The 17,668-nt window shown below is 40.9% G+C and overlaps 3 protein-coding genes across 12 annotated transcripts in view; 1 reads left to right on the top strand and 2 right to left on the bottom strand.

Annotated features, from left to right (window-relative positions):
- NGEF (neuronal guanine nucleotide exchange factor) overlaps positions 1 to 2,967 on the top strand; it is a 57,287-nt gene extending 54,320 nt beyond the window's left edge. For all 3 annotated transcript variants that reach the window (XM_053460089.1, XM_053460090.1, XM_053460091.1), the window contains 3 exons: positions 88 to 167; positions 745 to 849; positions 2,666 to 2,967. In XM_053460089.1, the coding sequence (XP_053316064.1) occupies positions 88 to 167; positions 745 to 849; positions 2,666 to 2,850 (370 nt within the window). In that variant the 3' untranslated portion in view covers positions 2,851 to 2,967. The remainder of the gene's footprint in view (positions 1 to 87; positions 168 to 744; positions 850 to 2,665) is intronic.
- Positions 2,968 to 3,615: 648 nt separating this feature from the next.
- Positions 3,616 to 15,268, bottom strand: SNORC (secondary ossification center associated regulator of chondrocyte maturation). Of its 2 annotated transcripts, none has more exons than XM_053461107.1 (3): positions 15,079 to 15,268; positions 5,962 to 6,132; positions 3,616 to 4,014 (listed from the first exon to the last, which is right to left on the bottom strand). In XM_053461107.1, the coding sequence occupies exons 1-3, from the start codon at positions 15,149 to 15,151 to the stop codon at positions 3,905 to 3,907; spliced, it is 354 nt and encodes a 117-aa protein (XP_053317082.1). In that variant the 5' UTR covers positions 15,152 to 15,268; the 3' UTR covers positions 3,616 to 3,904. The 2 variants fall into 2 exon arrangements, with proteins under 2 accessions (XP_053317082.1, XP_053317081.1); XM_053461106.1 differs by having other exon boundaries at positions 5,962 to 6,135; positions 15,079 to 15,264.
- Positions 15,269 to 16,652: 1,384 nt separating this feature from the next.
- Positions 16,653 to 17,668, bottom strand: part of GIGYF2 (GRB10 interacting GYF protein 2) — a 42,308-nt gene continuing 41,292 nt past the window's right edge. For all 7 annotated transcript variants that reach the window (XM_053461095.1, XM_053461098.1, XM_053461097.1 and 4 more), the window contains one exon: positions 16,653 to 17,630. In XM_053461095.1, the coding sequence (XP_053317070.1) occupies positions 17,563 to 17,630 (68 nt within the window). In that variant the 3' untranslated portion in view covers positions 16,653 to 17,562. The remainder of the gene's footprint in view (positions 17,631 to 17,668) is intronic.

Genomic DNA, 17,668 nt, shown 5'->3' with positions numbered 1-17,668 from the left:
GCTCATTACATTTTAATTGAAACATTCTACCAATTGTTACCTGTCTGGTGAGGCTAACTGTGTATGTAACGCGTATGTTTCTTTTAGGAGTGAAATGAAACGCTGGATGACATCTTTAGTCCCAAACAGAAGAACGAAGTTCTTTTCAATAACATCTAAGCTTCTGGGTAGGTGCTTCAGGTGCAGCTTGAAACTATTTAACATCCCTTTGTGTTTCCTATCGGTAAAAAGCTCGGTCTGGATTTATGTGTCTTTGACCTCAGTTCCCAGTGCATATCTTCTGTTACAGATTATCACACATGCTATGCTCATATACACTTGTTGACCTGCATGCGTTATTAGCCTCTTAAATGAGGGTGGAGCAGTGGCATCCATTCCGTTTTGAAGTATGTAAAGTATGTTGCTATCATAACAATTTGACATAACAGCAGAATCACACCAACTCTGAAAAGGATGTCACCGTCACGGCCAATCATATGTTCGTGTGTGCTTGGTACAAACCTGTCGACTTGTTTTGTTGAAATAAAAATAGTCATGGCCAGACTGGGGATTAAAATCAGCCTTGGCACTTTAAGGCCTGTGGCCGATAAATGACATATCGGGAACCATTTGCCGGTTTCCCTGATGGCCAGTCATGGTCGGACAATATTTATGTATTACTTATTTCTGTTTATTTAAGGAACTATTACTATTGTTCACTTCTGACCAACGTTTTTGATTTTAAAGTATTTTGCTCATTTTTAGACTGCCCTCAGGTGCAGTGCGTCCATCCGCACATCGCTCAGGAGCCTGATGAGCTGACACTGGACCTGGCTGATATTCTCAATGTGCTGGATAAAACTGATGATGGTAGGTGTCCCATGTCAGTGGCAGACTCCAGGGTCGGCGGAGGGCCCTGTCATGCTGCATGCTGTGATAATTCAGACACAATGACAGATTGAGAGTCTTTGTTAAATAGGTAGATATAAGAGCCTGAAGACAGAGAGTGACAGGTCGGAGCCACAATCGCAGGAACGGGTGCTAGCAGGAGACTCAAAATAACCAGACTGAGAATCTTTTAAACATTTCTAATAATAGGACTTTTGTATGCAAAGAAAGCATTCCTCTTGCGCAGTAACATAAAGGAATTAAAATCTGGGAATATTGCAAAAATATCTGTCCTAATTTGGAGCAGATGCACGAAATCTGTGGACTGACTAGCTATCCCGCAATACACATACATATCACAATTTACTTAAATAATCTACAGGGAGTATTTTTAATAGATCTATCTGAAGAACCCAAGGAGAGCTGCCCAATACAGGTCTTGTATTTTAGGTTGTGGATTTTCTAAGGCAACCAAAGGCACTCAGGCTGCTGTGGACTACAACTCCCATCAACTCACCACGAGAGTCATAGTCCACAGTGACTGGAGTTCAACATGTTAGTAGTTCTTAGCACTTCTATTCTATTCAGACAGCCGTTGGAATATTTTAGCAAGTGAATGATTGCTGTATTAGTGTTTGTGTAAGGATTTGAAGGGCAAGGAGTTAAATATATTGTGCCCCCTTTTATTTAAATGGCTAAACATGCACAAGTACTTGAGATATAACAAAGTAATCTCTAAGCTTTGTCTGTCTGGACATTGCTGTATATTCACGTACTTGCTGTACCATGTTATGCATTACAAAGCCAACCTTAGCACGTCTCTACTGCATGTATAGCGGAGCTGCATAGATGGGTGAGAATCCACTGCTATACCTTTCCATCATAAACGTGTTATTGTTGTCACTACTGAATGCGTAATTCCCTTGCCAAGCCCTGCTTTCGAGAATAAAGACGGTTGCACCAAAAAGGCATGAATTTAATTTTCGTTTAATATGGAATACGGTGCACAGTAAAGTTGCCGTTCCTAAGCAAAAGTTGTTCACGTAGTATGTATTATTTTTATTAACTATAAGTGGGTGTTCTGTGTCTGCAAAAGAGAGAGCGTTCCAGTGTGCCATATAAGTGGATTTACCGAATAAAGGCGCAGTCTTTTCGCAGTGCGGTGATAGGATGAGATAGTGACAGCATCTGAAGTGTTATTAATAGCATGTGAGTGTTCGCAGGAGAGTGACAGCGAGGCAATCTCATTCCATCTTCAGCTGAAATCTTCTCCCTTTGTATTGCAGCATAACGCTGGATGATATATAATTCATTTGTATATGGATAAAAAAAAAAGGCTTAATATTCAACTGATTGTGACCACAAAATAAAACGTAAATAAAGGGAACAAAGCACTGAATTTGCATTGATATACTGTAGCAATGCAGTAGTTTTCCTATAAATCTTTACTCTGACGGGGATCCGTAACAGCGGAGAGGAAGTGTTACGTTAGAATTTCATATGAATTCTTCGATTTTTCTTCCAGATTAGTGTTGTGGAACTCCACATACAACCAGGCAGGTGGGCCATAGACTGTTAAATACATCTTTAGTGTAATAAAAACCTATAGATTGTTTGGACAGACTGGTTGCCAGAGTGGTTTCCAGTTAAGAAACCATATTCTGGATTGTTTCTTCATCTTCCCTTGAAAACTGCTAAATGCCAACGTTATAAAGATAAGCACTTGTGGATTATATGAGAATCATCAACTCTTAGCCCTCTTCTGTTCTGTTTCTCCTTCCATTGGTTTGTGCTGCAGGTTGGATTTTTGGAGAGCGCTTGCATGACCAGGAGAAAGGTTGGTTCCCCAACACAGTGGCAGAGGAAATAATGAACAGAGACATCAGAACACAGAACCTAAAGGAATGTTTTCGGGTGCACAAATGTGATGACAGCAGCCAGAACAAGGACAGACGGAAGATGGGAAGCCGTACGCGGCAGTGACCCTGTAAAGACTTGGGGTCCAGCATCTACAGGGTTGGGCATGGTAGAGGAGCAGTGTGTCTGTGACGCGATGCAAATATAATCTATAAATATGTGTATATTATCTAGACAGCATAACGACCAGCATTGGATTACCATTGGCCAGAACCAAATGTATAATAACAATAATGTAGTGGGGAATGATTGTAGTATGAGTGCTGGCTTCAGGTGTGTGTATATATGTTCAACAGGTAGACCACTGGCTGCTGCAGGGACCTGAACAATCATGGACTAAAGTCTATGCTGATATCATATTATATATATATATATATATATATATATATATATATATATATATACATATATATATACACACCAAAGAGCGTCTCATCATTCATGTCCCATAGTGTATATATATATATATATATATATATATATATATATATATATATATATATATATATATATATATATATATATATATATATACACACTATGGGACATGAATGATGAGACGTTCTTTGGTTTAGGAAGAACACACGTATAACCCAGTGCTGGGAAACCAGCTTTTGATATACACCCCATGATAGTCCACTGACTATTCACAGCTCACCTTGCGCCAGAAGAGGTTCATTGTATTTGTAGTTCACCAACGAACATGGATTCCCACACAACAAATGACCTGTCTAGGATTTTACCAAATCCTTTACAAATAGCCATATTAAGCAAAGTGCATGCTTGTTTGGCCACTTGCTCTTTATACACATTGCCTCCTATAATTAAATATTTAGGGTTTAAATGCAGTATTTTTATTTATCTGATCAACAGACATATCCAAAACAAAATCCTTTCCCCCACCCCCCATTATATTCACATTCATGGTTGTGTAATGCTTTTTTAAACGCATGTAATTTAAAGACATTTGTGCTGCAGGATCATAGTTCCACCAAGCATGCTTTAGATAGAGAGCTATGGCTTAGAACAGAAGAGTCATCTCCAATTTAGTTGTCAGCTTTTTATCACATACATGCACACAGGCCATCAAGGTCAGCACATAATTTGATTCTTTATTGGTTTATGGGGCTGAAAATTTTCTGAGGGTGATAACAATCAGAGCAATTAGCACAGAAGTCCCCAGCAAAGCAGCCAAGACAATCGCAGCTACCGCTCCAGGACCCAAAGAACCTGCATGGAAGACAGAGAATCACAGTGAAATCATTGTCAAAAACCTGCATCGAATAGCTGTTTCCAAAGCTGAGGAGCAGAAAATGTTTCCTATAACAATACTAAAATCACACGTGTAACATTGAGGACACCAGACTGGTAACATGTTTTTGAATTGAATGTCAGTGTTGAACAAAGTCCTTCACAAATATTTTTGACAAGCTGTTGAAGAGTCAGTTAAGACTTTGCACGTGTTCTTGCAGAATCTCACATTGAGCCAGGGGCTGGTTCATAATGGGGCAAAAGGGCACCAGGTGGCCAGCACTGGTGTCTCACTTGGGGCAGGAGGTCCCTCTCCAGCAGCAGGAGTACTTGCAGACACAGACTCCACTTCTGGAGCATGATGGGTAACGACAGATAGCTTTTTGCTTCCTGTAATGTGACAGGATCACCTGGTAAGAAGTTGCTTTAGTTGAGAGTTGAGTTGAGAACCATGCACCTTCTATTACTGTAACATGGCTCTCAACTTGTAAAGGTCCCCAACCAACAGTCTGCAGCCGTAGGAGCAGAGATACTCTTTGCAGCCAGGAGCTTGGATTCATTTGTATGGAAGTTGGTGTGTTTGCATGCTTGTATGCATTTTGTGGGGATGTCACTGTAAGAACACATGTGGTTGTGCCTCTACGATGGCTGCATATTATCGTATGTGTGTATATGCAGGTATCTGCATTATGCCTTTGTGGGTCTACGTATACCAGTGTAGCAGCACAACAAAAAAGCACTGTCTCTGCTTCCACAACCCTGACATATGTAAAGATATCTTTTTATACCTTCTTGTCATGATACTTGCTTGTGTGTGTACTTTCTTTTAAATTTCATGCAGCTTTGAGGGAACAGAAACCTGCTTTGCTTGATGATCCTTATAGTTTTTTATTTGATCTCATTACTATACTCTTACATTTAATACCTGGTGATGCAATTAACTGGGGCTTTCAAATCTCAGGCTGAATTGTGCTATGACTTGTTCACATGTAAAAAAGTTCCAGAATTACGGAGATGTCGTTCTTACACTGAACATCCATAGGCTTGCTAATGCACTGGCACTGCGGCATGTGTAGGACTTAATATTAGAATGGGACCCCATGTCTTGCCCAGTGCCCTACTTGACCTTGATCCACCCTGCACTGAACCAGTGCCCCCAGTGTCCTACAGCCCGACCTCAAAGAATATCTGAGAAATACTCCTCGCTCCTGGATTACGTTATATTTGAGAGGCTGTGTTCTACCCCCTTTCACCTACAAAGTAAACAAATTTAAACCTACATTTCACAACCACATCCTGTCCACCAGCTGTAGTTCCTTGAGGTGTATGGAGTTCCATCCAATGGCATCCATATCTACCTTCTCATGAATTTCTGCGCCGGAATCATTAAACGCTCTACATGTTGACTATTTCCTCTTTGGTGTTCACATCCCATTCCTATAGCATATCACCCATCACATAAAACACGTAACATTCTATTCACGACTTCAGGAAATGGATGTTGGAGGTCATCTCCCACCATGTTTCTAACCCCATTTTTGCAGATGTACACTGTACTGAATGTACACTGAATGACATAATTCTTACTTTGAGTTTTCAACAGATTGCCCCCAAACTAATTTACTTTATGTGTTTTCCTGGCTGCTGTTGATCATTCCTGTTGATGACACCTACTGGTTCAATAATGTTATAATTGCTATATAAATAGAAAGCAGACCCACAGTATGTATATTCAGTTGTGTACAGATTGTATGTAATGTGAAGTTGTCATGTATACTATATTGATATGCAGTAATATATATCTTGCTAAGTGAAATATATAATGTTTTCAGCATCCTTGTTCCTTGGAATTCCCTAAGTAGACAAGTGAAGCATGTTGCCTCGTCAGCTCAGAAGAAATAAGGTATAGGTAAAATGTTTACATACCATCACCATTACCGAGAGGATCTTCGTGCGTAGGATCTGGTTCAGGAGTATCGGGTGGCACCCCTGTGACATCTGATAGACGAATAGACGGTGTGGTTTCAATGGGTTCCAATCCAGAAGGAAGCTCTGGAGGCTCCTGCCAGAGAGTAGGTGCTGCCGCCTGTGGGTACCCTGCTGCATTCAAGCACAATATGGAGTCAGTGTAACAATATTGTTCTTTTTAATGTTACACGCTGTAAGTTACATCATTATTGATACTTTTGGATTTCTTCACTAAAAAAAAAATTACTTGTTATCGAGACCAAAATATTCTGTGTCAGAAAGAAAGAAAGAAAGAACAAAAGAACAAAAATGCATAATGGTTCCTGTTGCATCCTGCATTTTTCTTTTCCGAAGCCCAGGCACAAGCATTAATAGTTTCTGTTCACGTAAATAATTTCGGTTCTTACACATAAACATACCTAATAACATTTTCTTAATGCAGTCTTGAAATATTAACCCTCTAATATAAATGTATTTATTTATTAGTGCAGGTAACAAAACAAGGAATCAACGCACCCCAAGCAAATACCGTCCAAGGACACCTATCCCAAGAATAAACTTGGGAATTCGCCAACCGCTACTGCAAAGTATTCCAATCATTTACTAAATCCCAGCTTGCCTGTATTGCTTACCCTGGACCTGCGTTGCAGGTCCCTTATTAATGGTGTCTAGAGTGAGTTGTAAATAATCCAGAATCACTGGTCCAGCTTCATGTTAGCATTAGATAGGACTTGCCAAGATTAGGTGGCATCAGCCTATGTGATAAATGGCCACATAGAATTAAGGCATCTCCAATGTTAATGCTTGAGATGGATGTTTTTTGGATGGTATTTGATTTCTTGCTCTGTTACGTGAACATGTTGATGATTTCAGCAGCACCCCAAAATCTGTACTTGTTATGGTGTATTTCCATTCTTTCCTTTATTGACAGAGAGCCGGTTTAGAGGAAGCATAACGTAATCTAGAGAATCTGGGTAGTAAATGCTGCAGACTTAATATCACTACGGAATGAACACTATTTTAATGAATGTCTTTAGGGAACATAAAACATGAATGCGAGCTAAAGGAGGATAAGGACCCATACTAGACGGATCATCTAAACCAACTGATTACAGAAGTCAACTGGCACAACCAGGAAATTATTATTATACCTCGTAATACACATCCGCATGCTATGTATACACAGGCCTGGACTGGCTGACACAGCGGGGTAAATGCTCAATGGCTGACAGTGCCATTTACCTCCCATATCCACATATCATGTCGTACGCAGTCGCCGGCCACCTCATTATACCCAGCCGGCCCTGACTATACACATTGTTATCATGGACAGGACGGAGAAGGTGATGAATGCACATCAAGAAACAATTTGACTCAAATTGGAATATGCCGTTTTCACCTTTTTTTCAAAAAGTATGTTTTTGGTTTGTTTTTGTTTTTTTACAAATCTCTGATGCCTCTTTTGATGTTTTATCAATTGCATTTGTCATTTAAAACAATAATCTAAAAAGCATACTTTTAATGACCATTAATTAATGCTAACTACCATTATACCGTATTGGCTCGATTATAAGCCGCACCCTTAAAAGTTGGTTCTATTTTAAAGATACATTTATTTTAAAGAAATACACATTAGTGGAATGATAAAACAGTATTTTAGCTAATGAACAGGAATACATGCATTTTAACATTATTGGTATCTATTATGCGGCATAGTCAGCATAGGTTATATACAGACATTTGGAAAGCCAATAGCCATTTAAAGGTCCCCCTTAATTCATAATGCACATTACTTATAGATATGCCCTTCTGCCCCCCTGATATGCCACTCTGCCCCCAGATATGACATTCTGTCCCCCAGATATGCCACTCTGCTACCCTGATATTCTTTATGCCCCTGATATGCCACTTTGCCCCCCTGATATGCTTTATGACCCCAGAAATGCTTTATGCTCCCCTTGATATGCCACTCTGCCTCCTGATATGCTTTAAGCCCCCTAGATTTGCCACTCTGCCTCCTGATATGCTTTATGTCCCCTACATTTGCCACTCTGACCCCCCTCAACTTACCAATGAACCCCCAGACTCCCGGTGCCTAGTGGGGGCAGCCGGTGTACGTCTGCGCAATGCCTCTGCTGCTGCTCGTCACATGTGCCGGGGCCTCTATGCCGGCGTTCTGCTGTTTGCCCGCAGCAGGGCTACATGAAAAAAGAAAAGAAAAAACACCCACCCTGCGCCCGGAACTGCATGTCCCGGGCGTCGGGCAACACGAATTACGCTAAACCCCGATTATAGGCTGCACCTCCCCCCCCTTAAATAATAGGGTAATTAAGAAACGGTCCGCGCGAACTCGACATTTTTAAAGAAACTGCCTGTAGCTACAATGCCCTCTTAAAGTATTCACCTCCTGTAGCATTTTTCCTATTTTGTTGTATTACAACCAGGAATTAAAGGGATTTATTGGGTGTTTGTATCATTTGATTTACACAACATGCCTGCCACTATAAAGATGCAAACCATTTTTTATTGTGATACAAACAAGAAATAAGACAAAAAAAACCCAGAAAACGTGAGCGTGCTATTCACCCTCCAAAGTCAATACTTTGTAGAGCCACCTTTTGCAGTAATTACAGCTGCAAGTCTCTCGGAGGACATCTCTATGCGATTGGCACATCTAGCCTCTGGGATTGTCCCCGTATTCAATAACATCCATCATTTCTTCAATCCTGACCCATTTCCCAGTCCCTGTTGATGATGGGGACCTGGGGATGGTGTTCTCCGGGCGATAAGAGGTGTTGGGTTTCATCCGACCAGAGTACCTTCTTCCATGTTTGAGGAGTCCCCCACATGCCATTTGGCGAACAGCAAATGTGTTTGCTTATTTTTCTTTAAGCAATGGGTTTTGCTTCTGTAAAGCCCAGCTCTGTGTGCGGCTTAAAGCGATGCTATAGGCAGATACTCCAATCTCCACTCCTACAGCTCATTCAGAGTTATCTTTGGTCTCTTTGTTGCCCCTCTGATTAATGCCCTCCTTGCCTGGTCTGTGAGTTTTGATGGGCAGCCCTCTCCTCTCTTGGCAGGTTTGTTGTGGAGCCATATTCTATGTATTTCATAAATAATGGATTTATTTGTGCTCCGCAGTATGTTAAAAGTTTCGGATATATATATGTATATTTTTTTTTCCGTACTTCTCCACAACTTTGTCCCTGAACTGTTTGGAGAGCTCCTTGGTCTTCATGGTGCCGCTTGCTTGGTGGTACCGCAGACTCTGAGGCCTTCCAGAACAGGTGTATATAAACTGAGATCATGTGACAGATCATGTGACACTTATATTGCACACAGGTGAACTAATTACGTGCCTTCTGAAGGTAATTGTTTGCACCAGATCTTATTTACGGGCTTCATGGCAAAGGAAGAGAATACATACACATGCACCACTTTTCCAGTTTTTATTTTTTAGAATTTTGTTAAAAAAAAACACGTTATTTTCACCAATTTGGATTATTTTGTGTTTGTTCTTTACAGGAAATCCAAAGAAAAATGAATTTTAATTCCAGGTTGTGATGCAGCTAAATAGAAAAAACCCAAGGGGAGTGAATACTTTTGCAAGGCACTGTATATGTTCCTGAAGGTACCACCCGTCTCCATGTTCTAAAGGGCTGGCACCATACAGAAGAACTAGAAGTAGAGAATGTTACTGTTACCCCTTCTCTTTTTGCAATTTCTTTGCAACCTTCTCCCCTCTCTAACAACTGTAATCCGTGTCAAAATCAGACAATTCTTTTGACTTTTCGCTACAGATATGGAGGATTGGGATAAGGAGCTTTAAAGAGTGACATGACTTTCAAAATCTCTCCTCCTTGACCGAGCATTTTGCAGGAGAACATCAACATGGCTAGCCTTTTAACGTGCAGTAAAGTCAGAGAGTTCAATCACACATATTGAACATTATCCGTTGTGTTAGGGCTCTAGTTTCTGACAGCCCTAACATACACAAATCTGTCAATTTAATCTTAGGTGACTACTTGAGATTCCGGTTTACCAGGGAAGAGAGAGTGCTGGTCCTTCTAATACCTGGTTTGTCAGATGCCCACTTGGTGTACATGTGGCCACTTAAGGAAAATCTGCATAAAATAAATGCCCCCAATCCCATTAATAGCAAGCAGAGACCCACAGTAATGCACATTGTGCTTTATTAGTAAAATCTCAAAACAAACTATAGAAGACTGTATCTACACCCCATTTCTTTTTACAGAACCTCCTAGGAAAAGATAAACTTTTTTGATGAGTATGTTTTTTGGTTTCTTAACATTGTTTACCCTCTAACTGCTCGATAGTTTTTGCTCAAGGTTTATGTTTTATAGTTTTCATAAAAAACAGTTTGTTGACCTGAAAAAAGGTGCAACACCGGAAGCTTGTAGTCAACGGATCATCTAAACCAAGATTATTCTGTTAACCAGAACAGTGATTTTCTGGTTTGTGGTAAGTGAAGAGCCAGAATGCTTTAGTCACAAGCTATTATTATTATTATTATTTGCAGTATATTATTAAGGGTGAGTGCGGTAGCAGAGTGCCACCTAGTGGAGCACCGGCATCCACACACTGTGTACGGAAACAATCGTTAATATAAGATCAGCCGCCAATGCTGTCTTTACAGTTCACTCCATTTACAAAGGGCCAGCAGATTTTATAATCCCAAACCAAGCAGGTGTCTGGTCAGAGGGTATGGAACAGTTACATCATGAGCTGTTGCTGAAAGCACCCAGAAACCAACATCAAGGTTTACTTCACACACCCAATACCTGCACACTGTGACATATACAATAACACTAAGGTGGTTGCCGAGAACTTAAATGCTACATAGAAAGGTATTTGATCGGTGGAAATGTCACAAACTGTAACATTGTGAAGCCAATTCTCCATGAATGATCTCAATGCCTCACTCTGGGTTCCCGATCCTTTGGAACGCCTCATCATGAAGTTATACCCTAAACTACAGGACATGCCATATGTTTTTTTTCTTTATATATATATTATGTTTTAATTTTAATTTTTGTTGTCTTGACAAAACACCAAGAAAACTGATCTGATCTTTGCTTCACCCTACAGGTTTGACCTGATCCGGATTCAGAATATGTGATTCATACGCCGCATTCAATGCCCCATTCCATTTCATCTTTGTTATATACAATGTCCATTTACACCCACATCGCACAACATAATATCCACTTCAAGTTCATTCGTCACCTTTATTATTTCGGGGTCTCTGTGGCACCGGATACCGAGTTTCCTCATTATTGCAGTGCTGCTCTCATATACAGGGGTGTATGACTGGGTGATTCCATCTTGATTATGCTAGGTGTTATTGGTATGCTTATTGTTCACCTCTACACTATGTCTACGTAATATTGATCTAATGCAATGTTATGGTGTATACCCTTTTGGTTTTTATTTGGTTTATATTTGGTTTTTACTGAAAGGCAACTACTCCAGCCCATAATAATACATCAAACCTCTCTCACCCCACCAGTGACTGTCCAGCTTAATATCCACCCACCCATTCCTGGAAAATTCCAGTCATATGCATGGGTAATGGATATAAAGAAAGACACGCATGAACCAACTGTACTGCATATACTCGTTCAGCTTGAGCTCCGTACGGTATTGGTAAATTTAATAGAATGTTCAGATTACGTCTCGTTCTCCGACATCTCCAGCTCCATTTATTTTACCCTTAAATTAATAAAAGCTACAATTATACGAAACGCCTCGATCGGTACCTTGGAATCCATTGATAACAGTTTCAGCGATGGATAAAGCAGTCCGAATTATAGAAAATTAAATGTTACAAGAGAAAGGAACTGCATTTTCAAGAAGCAGTGTTATTTAGTTCTACAGAATTTCACCGACGTTCTTTTGGTGTCCAGCTGGGATGATCAATTTGTCCAATCGAACCTATGGGCCTTTATCTGTAAACACACACGTGTAGCAATTTGTGGTGCAAACAGCTATTGGCATCATAACTTCATTTGTGTGAATGTTGCAGTTTCTTCACATGCGCGCTGTGAATGCAGAACACACAAGGACACGCATTCCACACGCCACTGGGAGAACTTGCACCCTCCTGCCAGAGCTGACGGGCTACAAAAGGGGATTACCATTTTTTTTCCCGTAACCACACCACGCTTTCAAGGCTTGCTTACATTTACTAGGGGCCATCTTTCCAATACCCACGTACACGACCGCTCCCCCCGGGAGAAAATCCACATTGTGAGTGTTAAAAACAAACAGCTGAATGGAAGAGGCAATAGTTTTGTTCGGTTTAACAGCTTTCTTTTTTTCCATTTGCACACAATACCTGTCACAACAGCCATACGCGTATTACCCTAAAGTATCTTAGTGCCATTCACCCTCCTTGCACCTTTTCTTCACGTTATGGGGAAAAAGCCTATGTGACTACGTAAAAAAACAGCAGCCTGTAAACCAGATCACGTCATCTGATAATACCTTCCATTGGTCCAACCTGACCTCACACAGTACCTTAGAAATGTATATATCTTTTCTGCTCATAATACCTAAATCATGACTTGGTCTTTAATGTTCAGTAAGCAGGGATTTTGTTTATATTTTATTTTAAAAGGGTTTAATATTTCAGTTCCCTTATGCTCCTATTCAGAAGTCCCGGAGAATCTCTCCTCCTAGCCTCACATAATAGTTACATATTACTCAAGAAACCCATATCGCTATGGATAATGCAGACAGATCAGCTTTTTTTGGAGGATGACCTCATCGGGCCTTCTTCATAACCAGATACCGACACACCTTGTGAGCAATGTTCCATCTAATTTTACTTAGTTGGCGTGCGCAGAAAATTTCTCTTGTGCAAAAAGTTTCACAGAGCAAACATTTTTGGACGTGCGCTTTTTGGACAAAAGCTATGTGCACGCGCACAACTTAGAGGGAACCCTGCTTGTGAGTACGAAATGGAAGCATCAAACTCAACCATCAGGTTATCCATCCTCTATTTGGTCTGTTGAGTCGCTGCTCACTTCTGATTGGTTCAGACGGCATTTGTAAATTATAGTGACAAAGTACAAGCTGTGAGTGTGTAATAAATGAATCTATTTAAGCTAAAAGCTTTGATAGCATTTTCCCTTTAAAATGCCTTCCTTCGCCATTTAAGGAGAGAAGCCAATATCAAGTCAATATCAAGCGTTTGGGGTCTGGTTTTCCAGCGGTTGCTCAGCATTGAGCATCCACTCCTAGGAGACAGAGAAAGCATCTGTACCACCGGCCAAGAGGCACTACTAAGGAAAGCAGATTATTTCATAACCCGGTGGTGGGGTTTCCTTTTTTTTCATTATGAGTATTTTTATATGTATATTACAGGTAACTTTAGCTCCTTTATTTACCCATATAAATGTTAGTATCCCAAGAAAACATGGGTAACAATACAGGAATATGGAAATTACATCTCACGTCTGAACCATTCAAAATCTGGCAGGTAACGGTGACTGATGAGAACAAAATCTGAACACTCATTTAAAAGAGCAACACAAATTACACTTCAATTACTACACACCAATCCTTACAAATCGAACATTTTTTTCTTCTTGAGTATTAGAATTATTTTTCCTTTTTTCCTGCTGTGCTGTTCAAACTACTAACTCACCCAAAAATACCGGTTATGTATAATAAGAACTTTACGGCATCATGCCAACGATCCCTTAGTGCCGCATATTCCCATTTGGGCCAACGGAAAGATTATAATCTGTGTAGAATTGCAGGAAAAGGGATTGAATATTTGGTACGAAATTTCCTAGCTATGCCATTTATAGAGATAGAAAATACAAATATAATCTGAAGATTGCCAAACAAAAAAATAAATGGCAAATTTAAATGTTTTGCTAGAATAAATAATCTGTGACAGAGTTTCTCATTGACATAAATAATTATTCTAACAATTTAATGAAATAGCACTCATTAAAAGCTCATTTTAAGACTAGCACTAGAATCTCCGTAGAACAAATCAGACCCAGGCTCAGTTTTCTTTATAATAATTGAGTAAAGATTTCAACTGGCTTCTTACCAGTGAAAGGTGGATGAAAACACGCAAAATCCAGAATTTTGTGAAATATAATTTAAATTGTAATTAAAAATTTTTTTTAGAAAAAAATCAAAGCGGCTTGTAAAAAGCGGAAAATGATTTTTAAGACACCGTTCCTCTAAATTCTAAAATTACTTTTCCTAACAGCCATACCTTACACAATCTCTTAATGACAGATTAGATATTTAAGCCGTAACAAGAATTTAATTCTGAATACAATCACTGTGCGCAGAGGGGGCGCAGGTCACCGTTCGTTTAGATGGGTTGATTTTTAGGGCTTGTCCGCTAGAAACGTTCGAGGAACAAACACAGAGATCAACGTTACCCTGAGCAGGCAACCTTGAAACATTTTATTCGGAGGCTGTATGAAGGAAAGGGTTAATAGAGCTGATGGGGTATGTGTGGTAAACATTTTGGAGCAGTAGGATCAGACAAGGCCACCGGTCAGGCTTTCGCACAGCTACGAAGAAGTAGTAGCCACAGCGGGCGAATGGCCAGTGACAGTATGAAAGGCGCCCTGTTAACGCACACAAAGGGGACCTTGTCCATTTGGAGAGTCGCGCGCGCCCAGCCTTGTGTCCAGCCGCAAAACAAGCTTCATCAACTTATTTAGGTGTGTAATATAGGTCTATGTCTGCGCTGGAGTGTCGCAACGTGGCTCTCACTTTTATATTTTACGCGATGAGATTCTTCATACGAATTAAAATGTATGTCTCTTGACAATCGCTCTTTAATATTTTAATAAAATTACGATGACCCCCACAAAATTTATGCCAGTAGGCAAAATATGGTAAACATAGCTTAGGACAGCTACCAGTACGCCTGAACAAATATGCCTGTACAGTAACACTGAACTTTCAATTAGCCATCACCTGAAAACAAGCACCAAAAAGCGCGACGTTCCTACTCGACGACACGTAGGCCGATACACGCTCTTACAATATACATTCCGGGTTCCCCTTATTTACCTGTAAGCATCGCAGGGAGCAGGAGTCCAGCAAATAGCAGCAGCAGAAGCCGTGGAGTTGCCGAGCGAGTCATGTTTGCCTGCGTACACGGACGGGAGAATGTGGACAGCGAGAGAGAGGTGAGACGCTATAAGGACCTTGCTGCTCCCGGGTTAACAAAGATGTCTCTGTCCAGCGAGGATGGAAATATTTAGCCGAGGATCAAGAGAGAAGCGCACACCCCGCACACCTCACACTCCCCTCACAGACCTCCTACTCCACACATAAGCAATCAGAAACACCCAACACTTTTTTTTTTTTCTTCTTAAAAATGCCGTCTACATTCTCTCAGAGGTGCGTATTATATGTAGTATAGATATAAATAATGTATCAATACCAAGGTATTCAACAGTGAGCGAGAAAAATAAAAGGCAACACCTTAGTATATGTAGCAGGGCCAACTACTACGGAAAACCGCCATGACAGTCTGATTCATACTACTCTGGTAACAGTATGTACAGCATGATTGCGCACTATATAATATATCGCCCCAATATACATTATAATACACGTATAGTTTAGATCTGAAAGGTAGCGAGTGTGTATAATATGCCTCACTAATTGTTTATAAAGCTCTCCCCATTTCTTTACTTTAACAGTATCTGTGAGAGTGTCAGTAACATTTTATAATATGAGACATTTGGTGTAAAGGGACTATTATCACGCGGAATGTGTGTTAATTCTCAAAAGGCGGCAGAACTAACATTTTCTTCATATCCAGTCATTATTGTGAATTGTTCACCAAAGGCAACCAGAAATCAATAGCCAACAAGGAGGGATAGCAAATTAAAAGCCGAGGACTGACTTAATGGGCAGGTAAAGTAATTCAAGTAGGTCTGCAGAAACCGGTATGCACAGAGGGGGTTACTAACTACCGTTTATTTAGTGGGTAAGAGTGAAAGGTCTGCTTTAAAGCCCCTCGAGAAACTACGAAAATTCAAAAGAAACCAAAAGCACATCTAATCATACGGACTTCTGTGGGATTCATCTTTGGCTACCATTTGCTGTATGTGTAAGCAATCACACTTCACTTTTCCTATATATAGATGAAATGTACTAGCGTATATGGATGCGTGTGGGGCATATTTTTTTGAATCAAGTCTAAGAAACATAGCAACCATCAGTGCTAAAATGTTGTTAAATAAATTAGGCTTTAATACAATGAATGTAGCGCGGAACTTTCATGAAATTATAACCATTTATGTTCATTTTTTGTACGCTTGCACCAGCTCCCTTTGACCTTGGCGGTTAGTAGTTTCCACATAGCTCGTTCAATACGTGTGTCGGCACCTAAATGACAATAAGAACTACAAAGTACTGCAGGCCTTTTTTGGATCCATATGGCCCAGCGAAGGAGTATTATGTTGTCTCTGTCACAAACCCCAGACTGGTGGCAGCAGGCCAGGGTCTGATGCTCGTGCAGCCGTCCCTACACACTGGTATTTCTCACAAGATGCGGAAGACATACATAGATTCGTGAATATTGTCTGCACCACTCTGATGTTCATCAAGCAATAAGGCATCCAGATCAGGTATGTGATATAATACAACCAGCGCTTTATTAAGGTCAGGCCTGGCCCCTCCCCCCTCTCAAACGTCACTGCACACTGGGGCAAACGTTAACATGGTCCAGGAGCTGTGTAAACATTAGTGTGCTCCCTCCCTCCCACACCGTCACTGCCTCTCCGCACTAGGCGAGTCGTTTCATCACATCCGCTCAAACAGCACCAAAACAATAGATATATATATATATATGGCTGCAGCACGTCAAAGAAACGCTGTTTCTAACTCAGCCTGGACCCACCTGCTGTGGCTTTCAAACAGTTACTAAAGAAATGCAAACCTTTTAAAAGGTGTGGGAGGGATGAAGAGAGAAGACAGGAGTTCTACCGGGGGGTAGATTAGTAAGAGGGTGAGATGTCTTATCACCCTTTACTTATATAGATTCACCTCACCGGTAGTCCCAAAGTCAACGCACTCTACACACTTTTAAACGCTCCAAACATAATTAAGGCAGTCCGTCTGATGAATCCACAGAGCTGAACCCCAACGAGGCAGTGAGGGGAGGTGCAAAGTCCCACCAAAAGCCTCCTCTCTCCACCTAATAACGGTGGTAAAGTGACAGAACATGCAAGCCTCTGAAACGAGACCGTGCTGTGCTGTGATGGAGGAGGGTAAATTTCCCCCTTAAATCACTGTGAGCCCCCTGGAATGCTCTCTCCACTGACCCCGGCCGGAAGCCTACGCATGAAGGGGTAAGTGGAGTGAGAAGGAAGCTATCCAATTGTCCTGCTCATGCATCTCTCAGGGATGTGCCCTGGGAATACCCCAGCAGGACACTGGGGTTGTGTGTTCGGGGTAGGTGGAATTACATGTTCGGCTCTCCCCTCCCAAAGAAGCCGAGGTAGGGGAGGGGGGGCGGTTCCCCCTACCCCTCCACGATGATCAGTAATCCTCCAAAGTCTCAATCTCGCCCATGTTCAGTCTCTCCGAAGAAGCGTTCACGGAAAATCCTAGAGCAGAATGAGAAACAGGAGATGAGATCATGTAG

The sequence above is a fragment of the Spea bombifrons genome, chromosome 3, assembly GCF_027358695.1.
Source record: "Spea bombifrons isolate aSpeBom1 chromosome 3, aSpeBom1.2.pri, whole genome shotgun sequence".
Classification (NCBI taxonomy): domain Eukaryota; kingdom Metazoa; phylum Chordata; class Amphibia; order Anura; family Pelobatidae; genus Spea; species Spea bombifrons.
The sequence above is the reverse complement of the archived record's forward strand: the minus strand, read 5'-3'. Positions and strand labels throughout refer to the sequence as shown.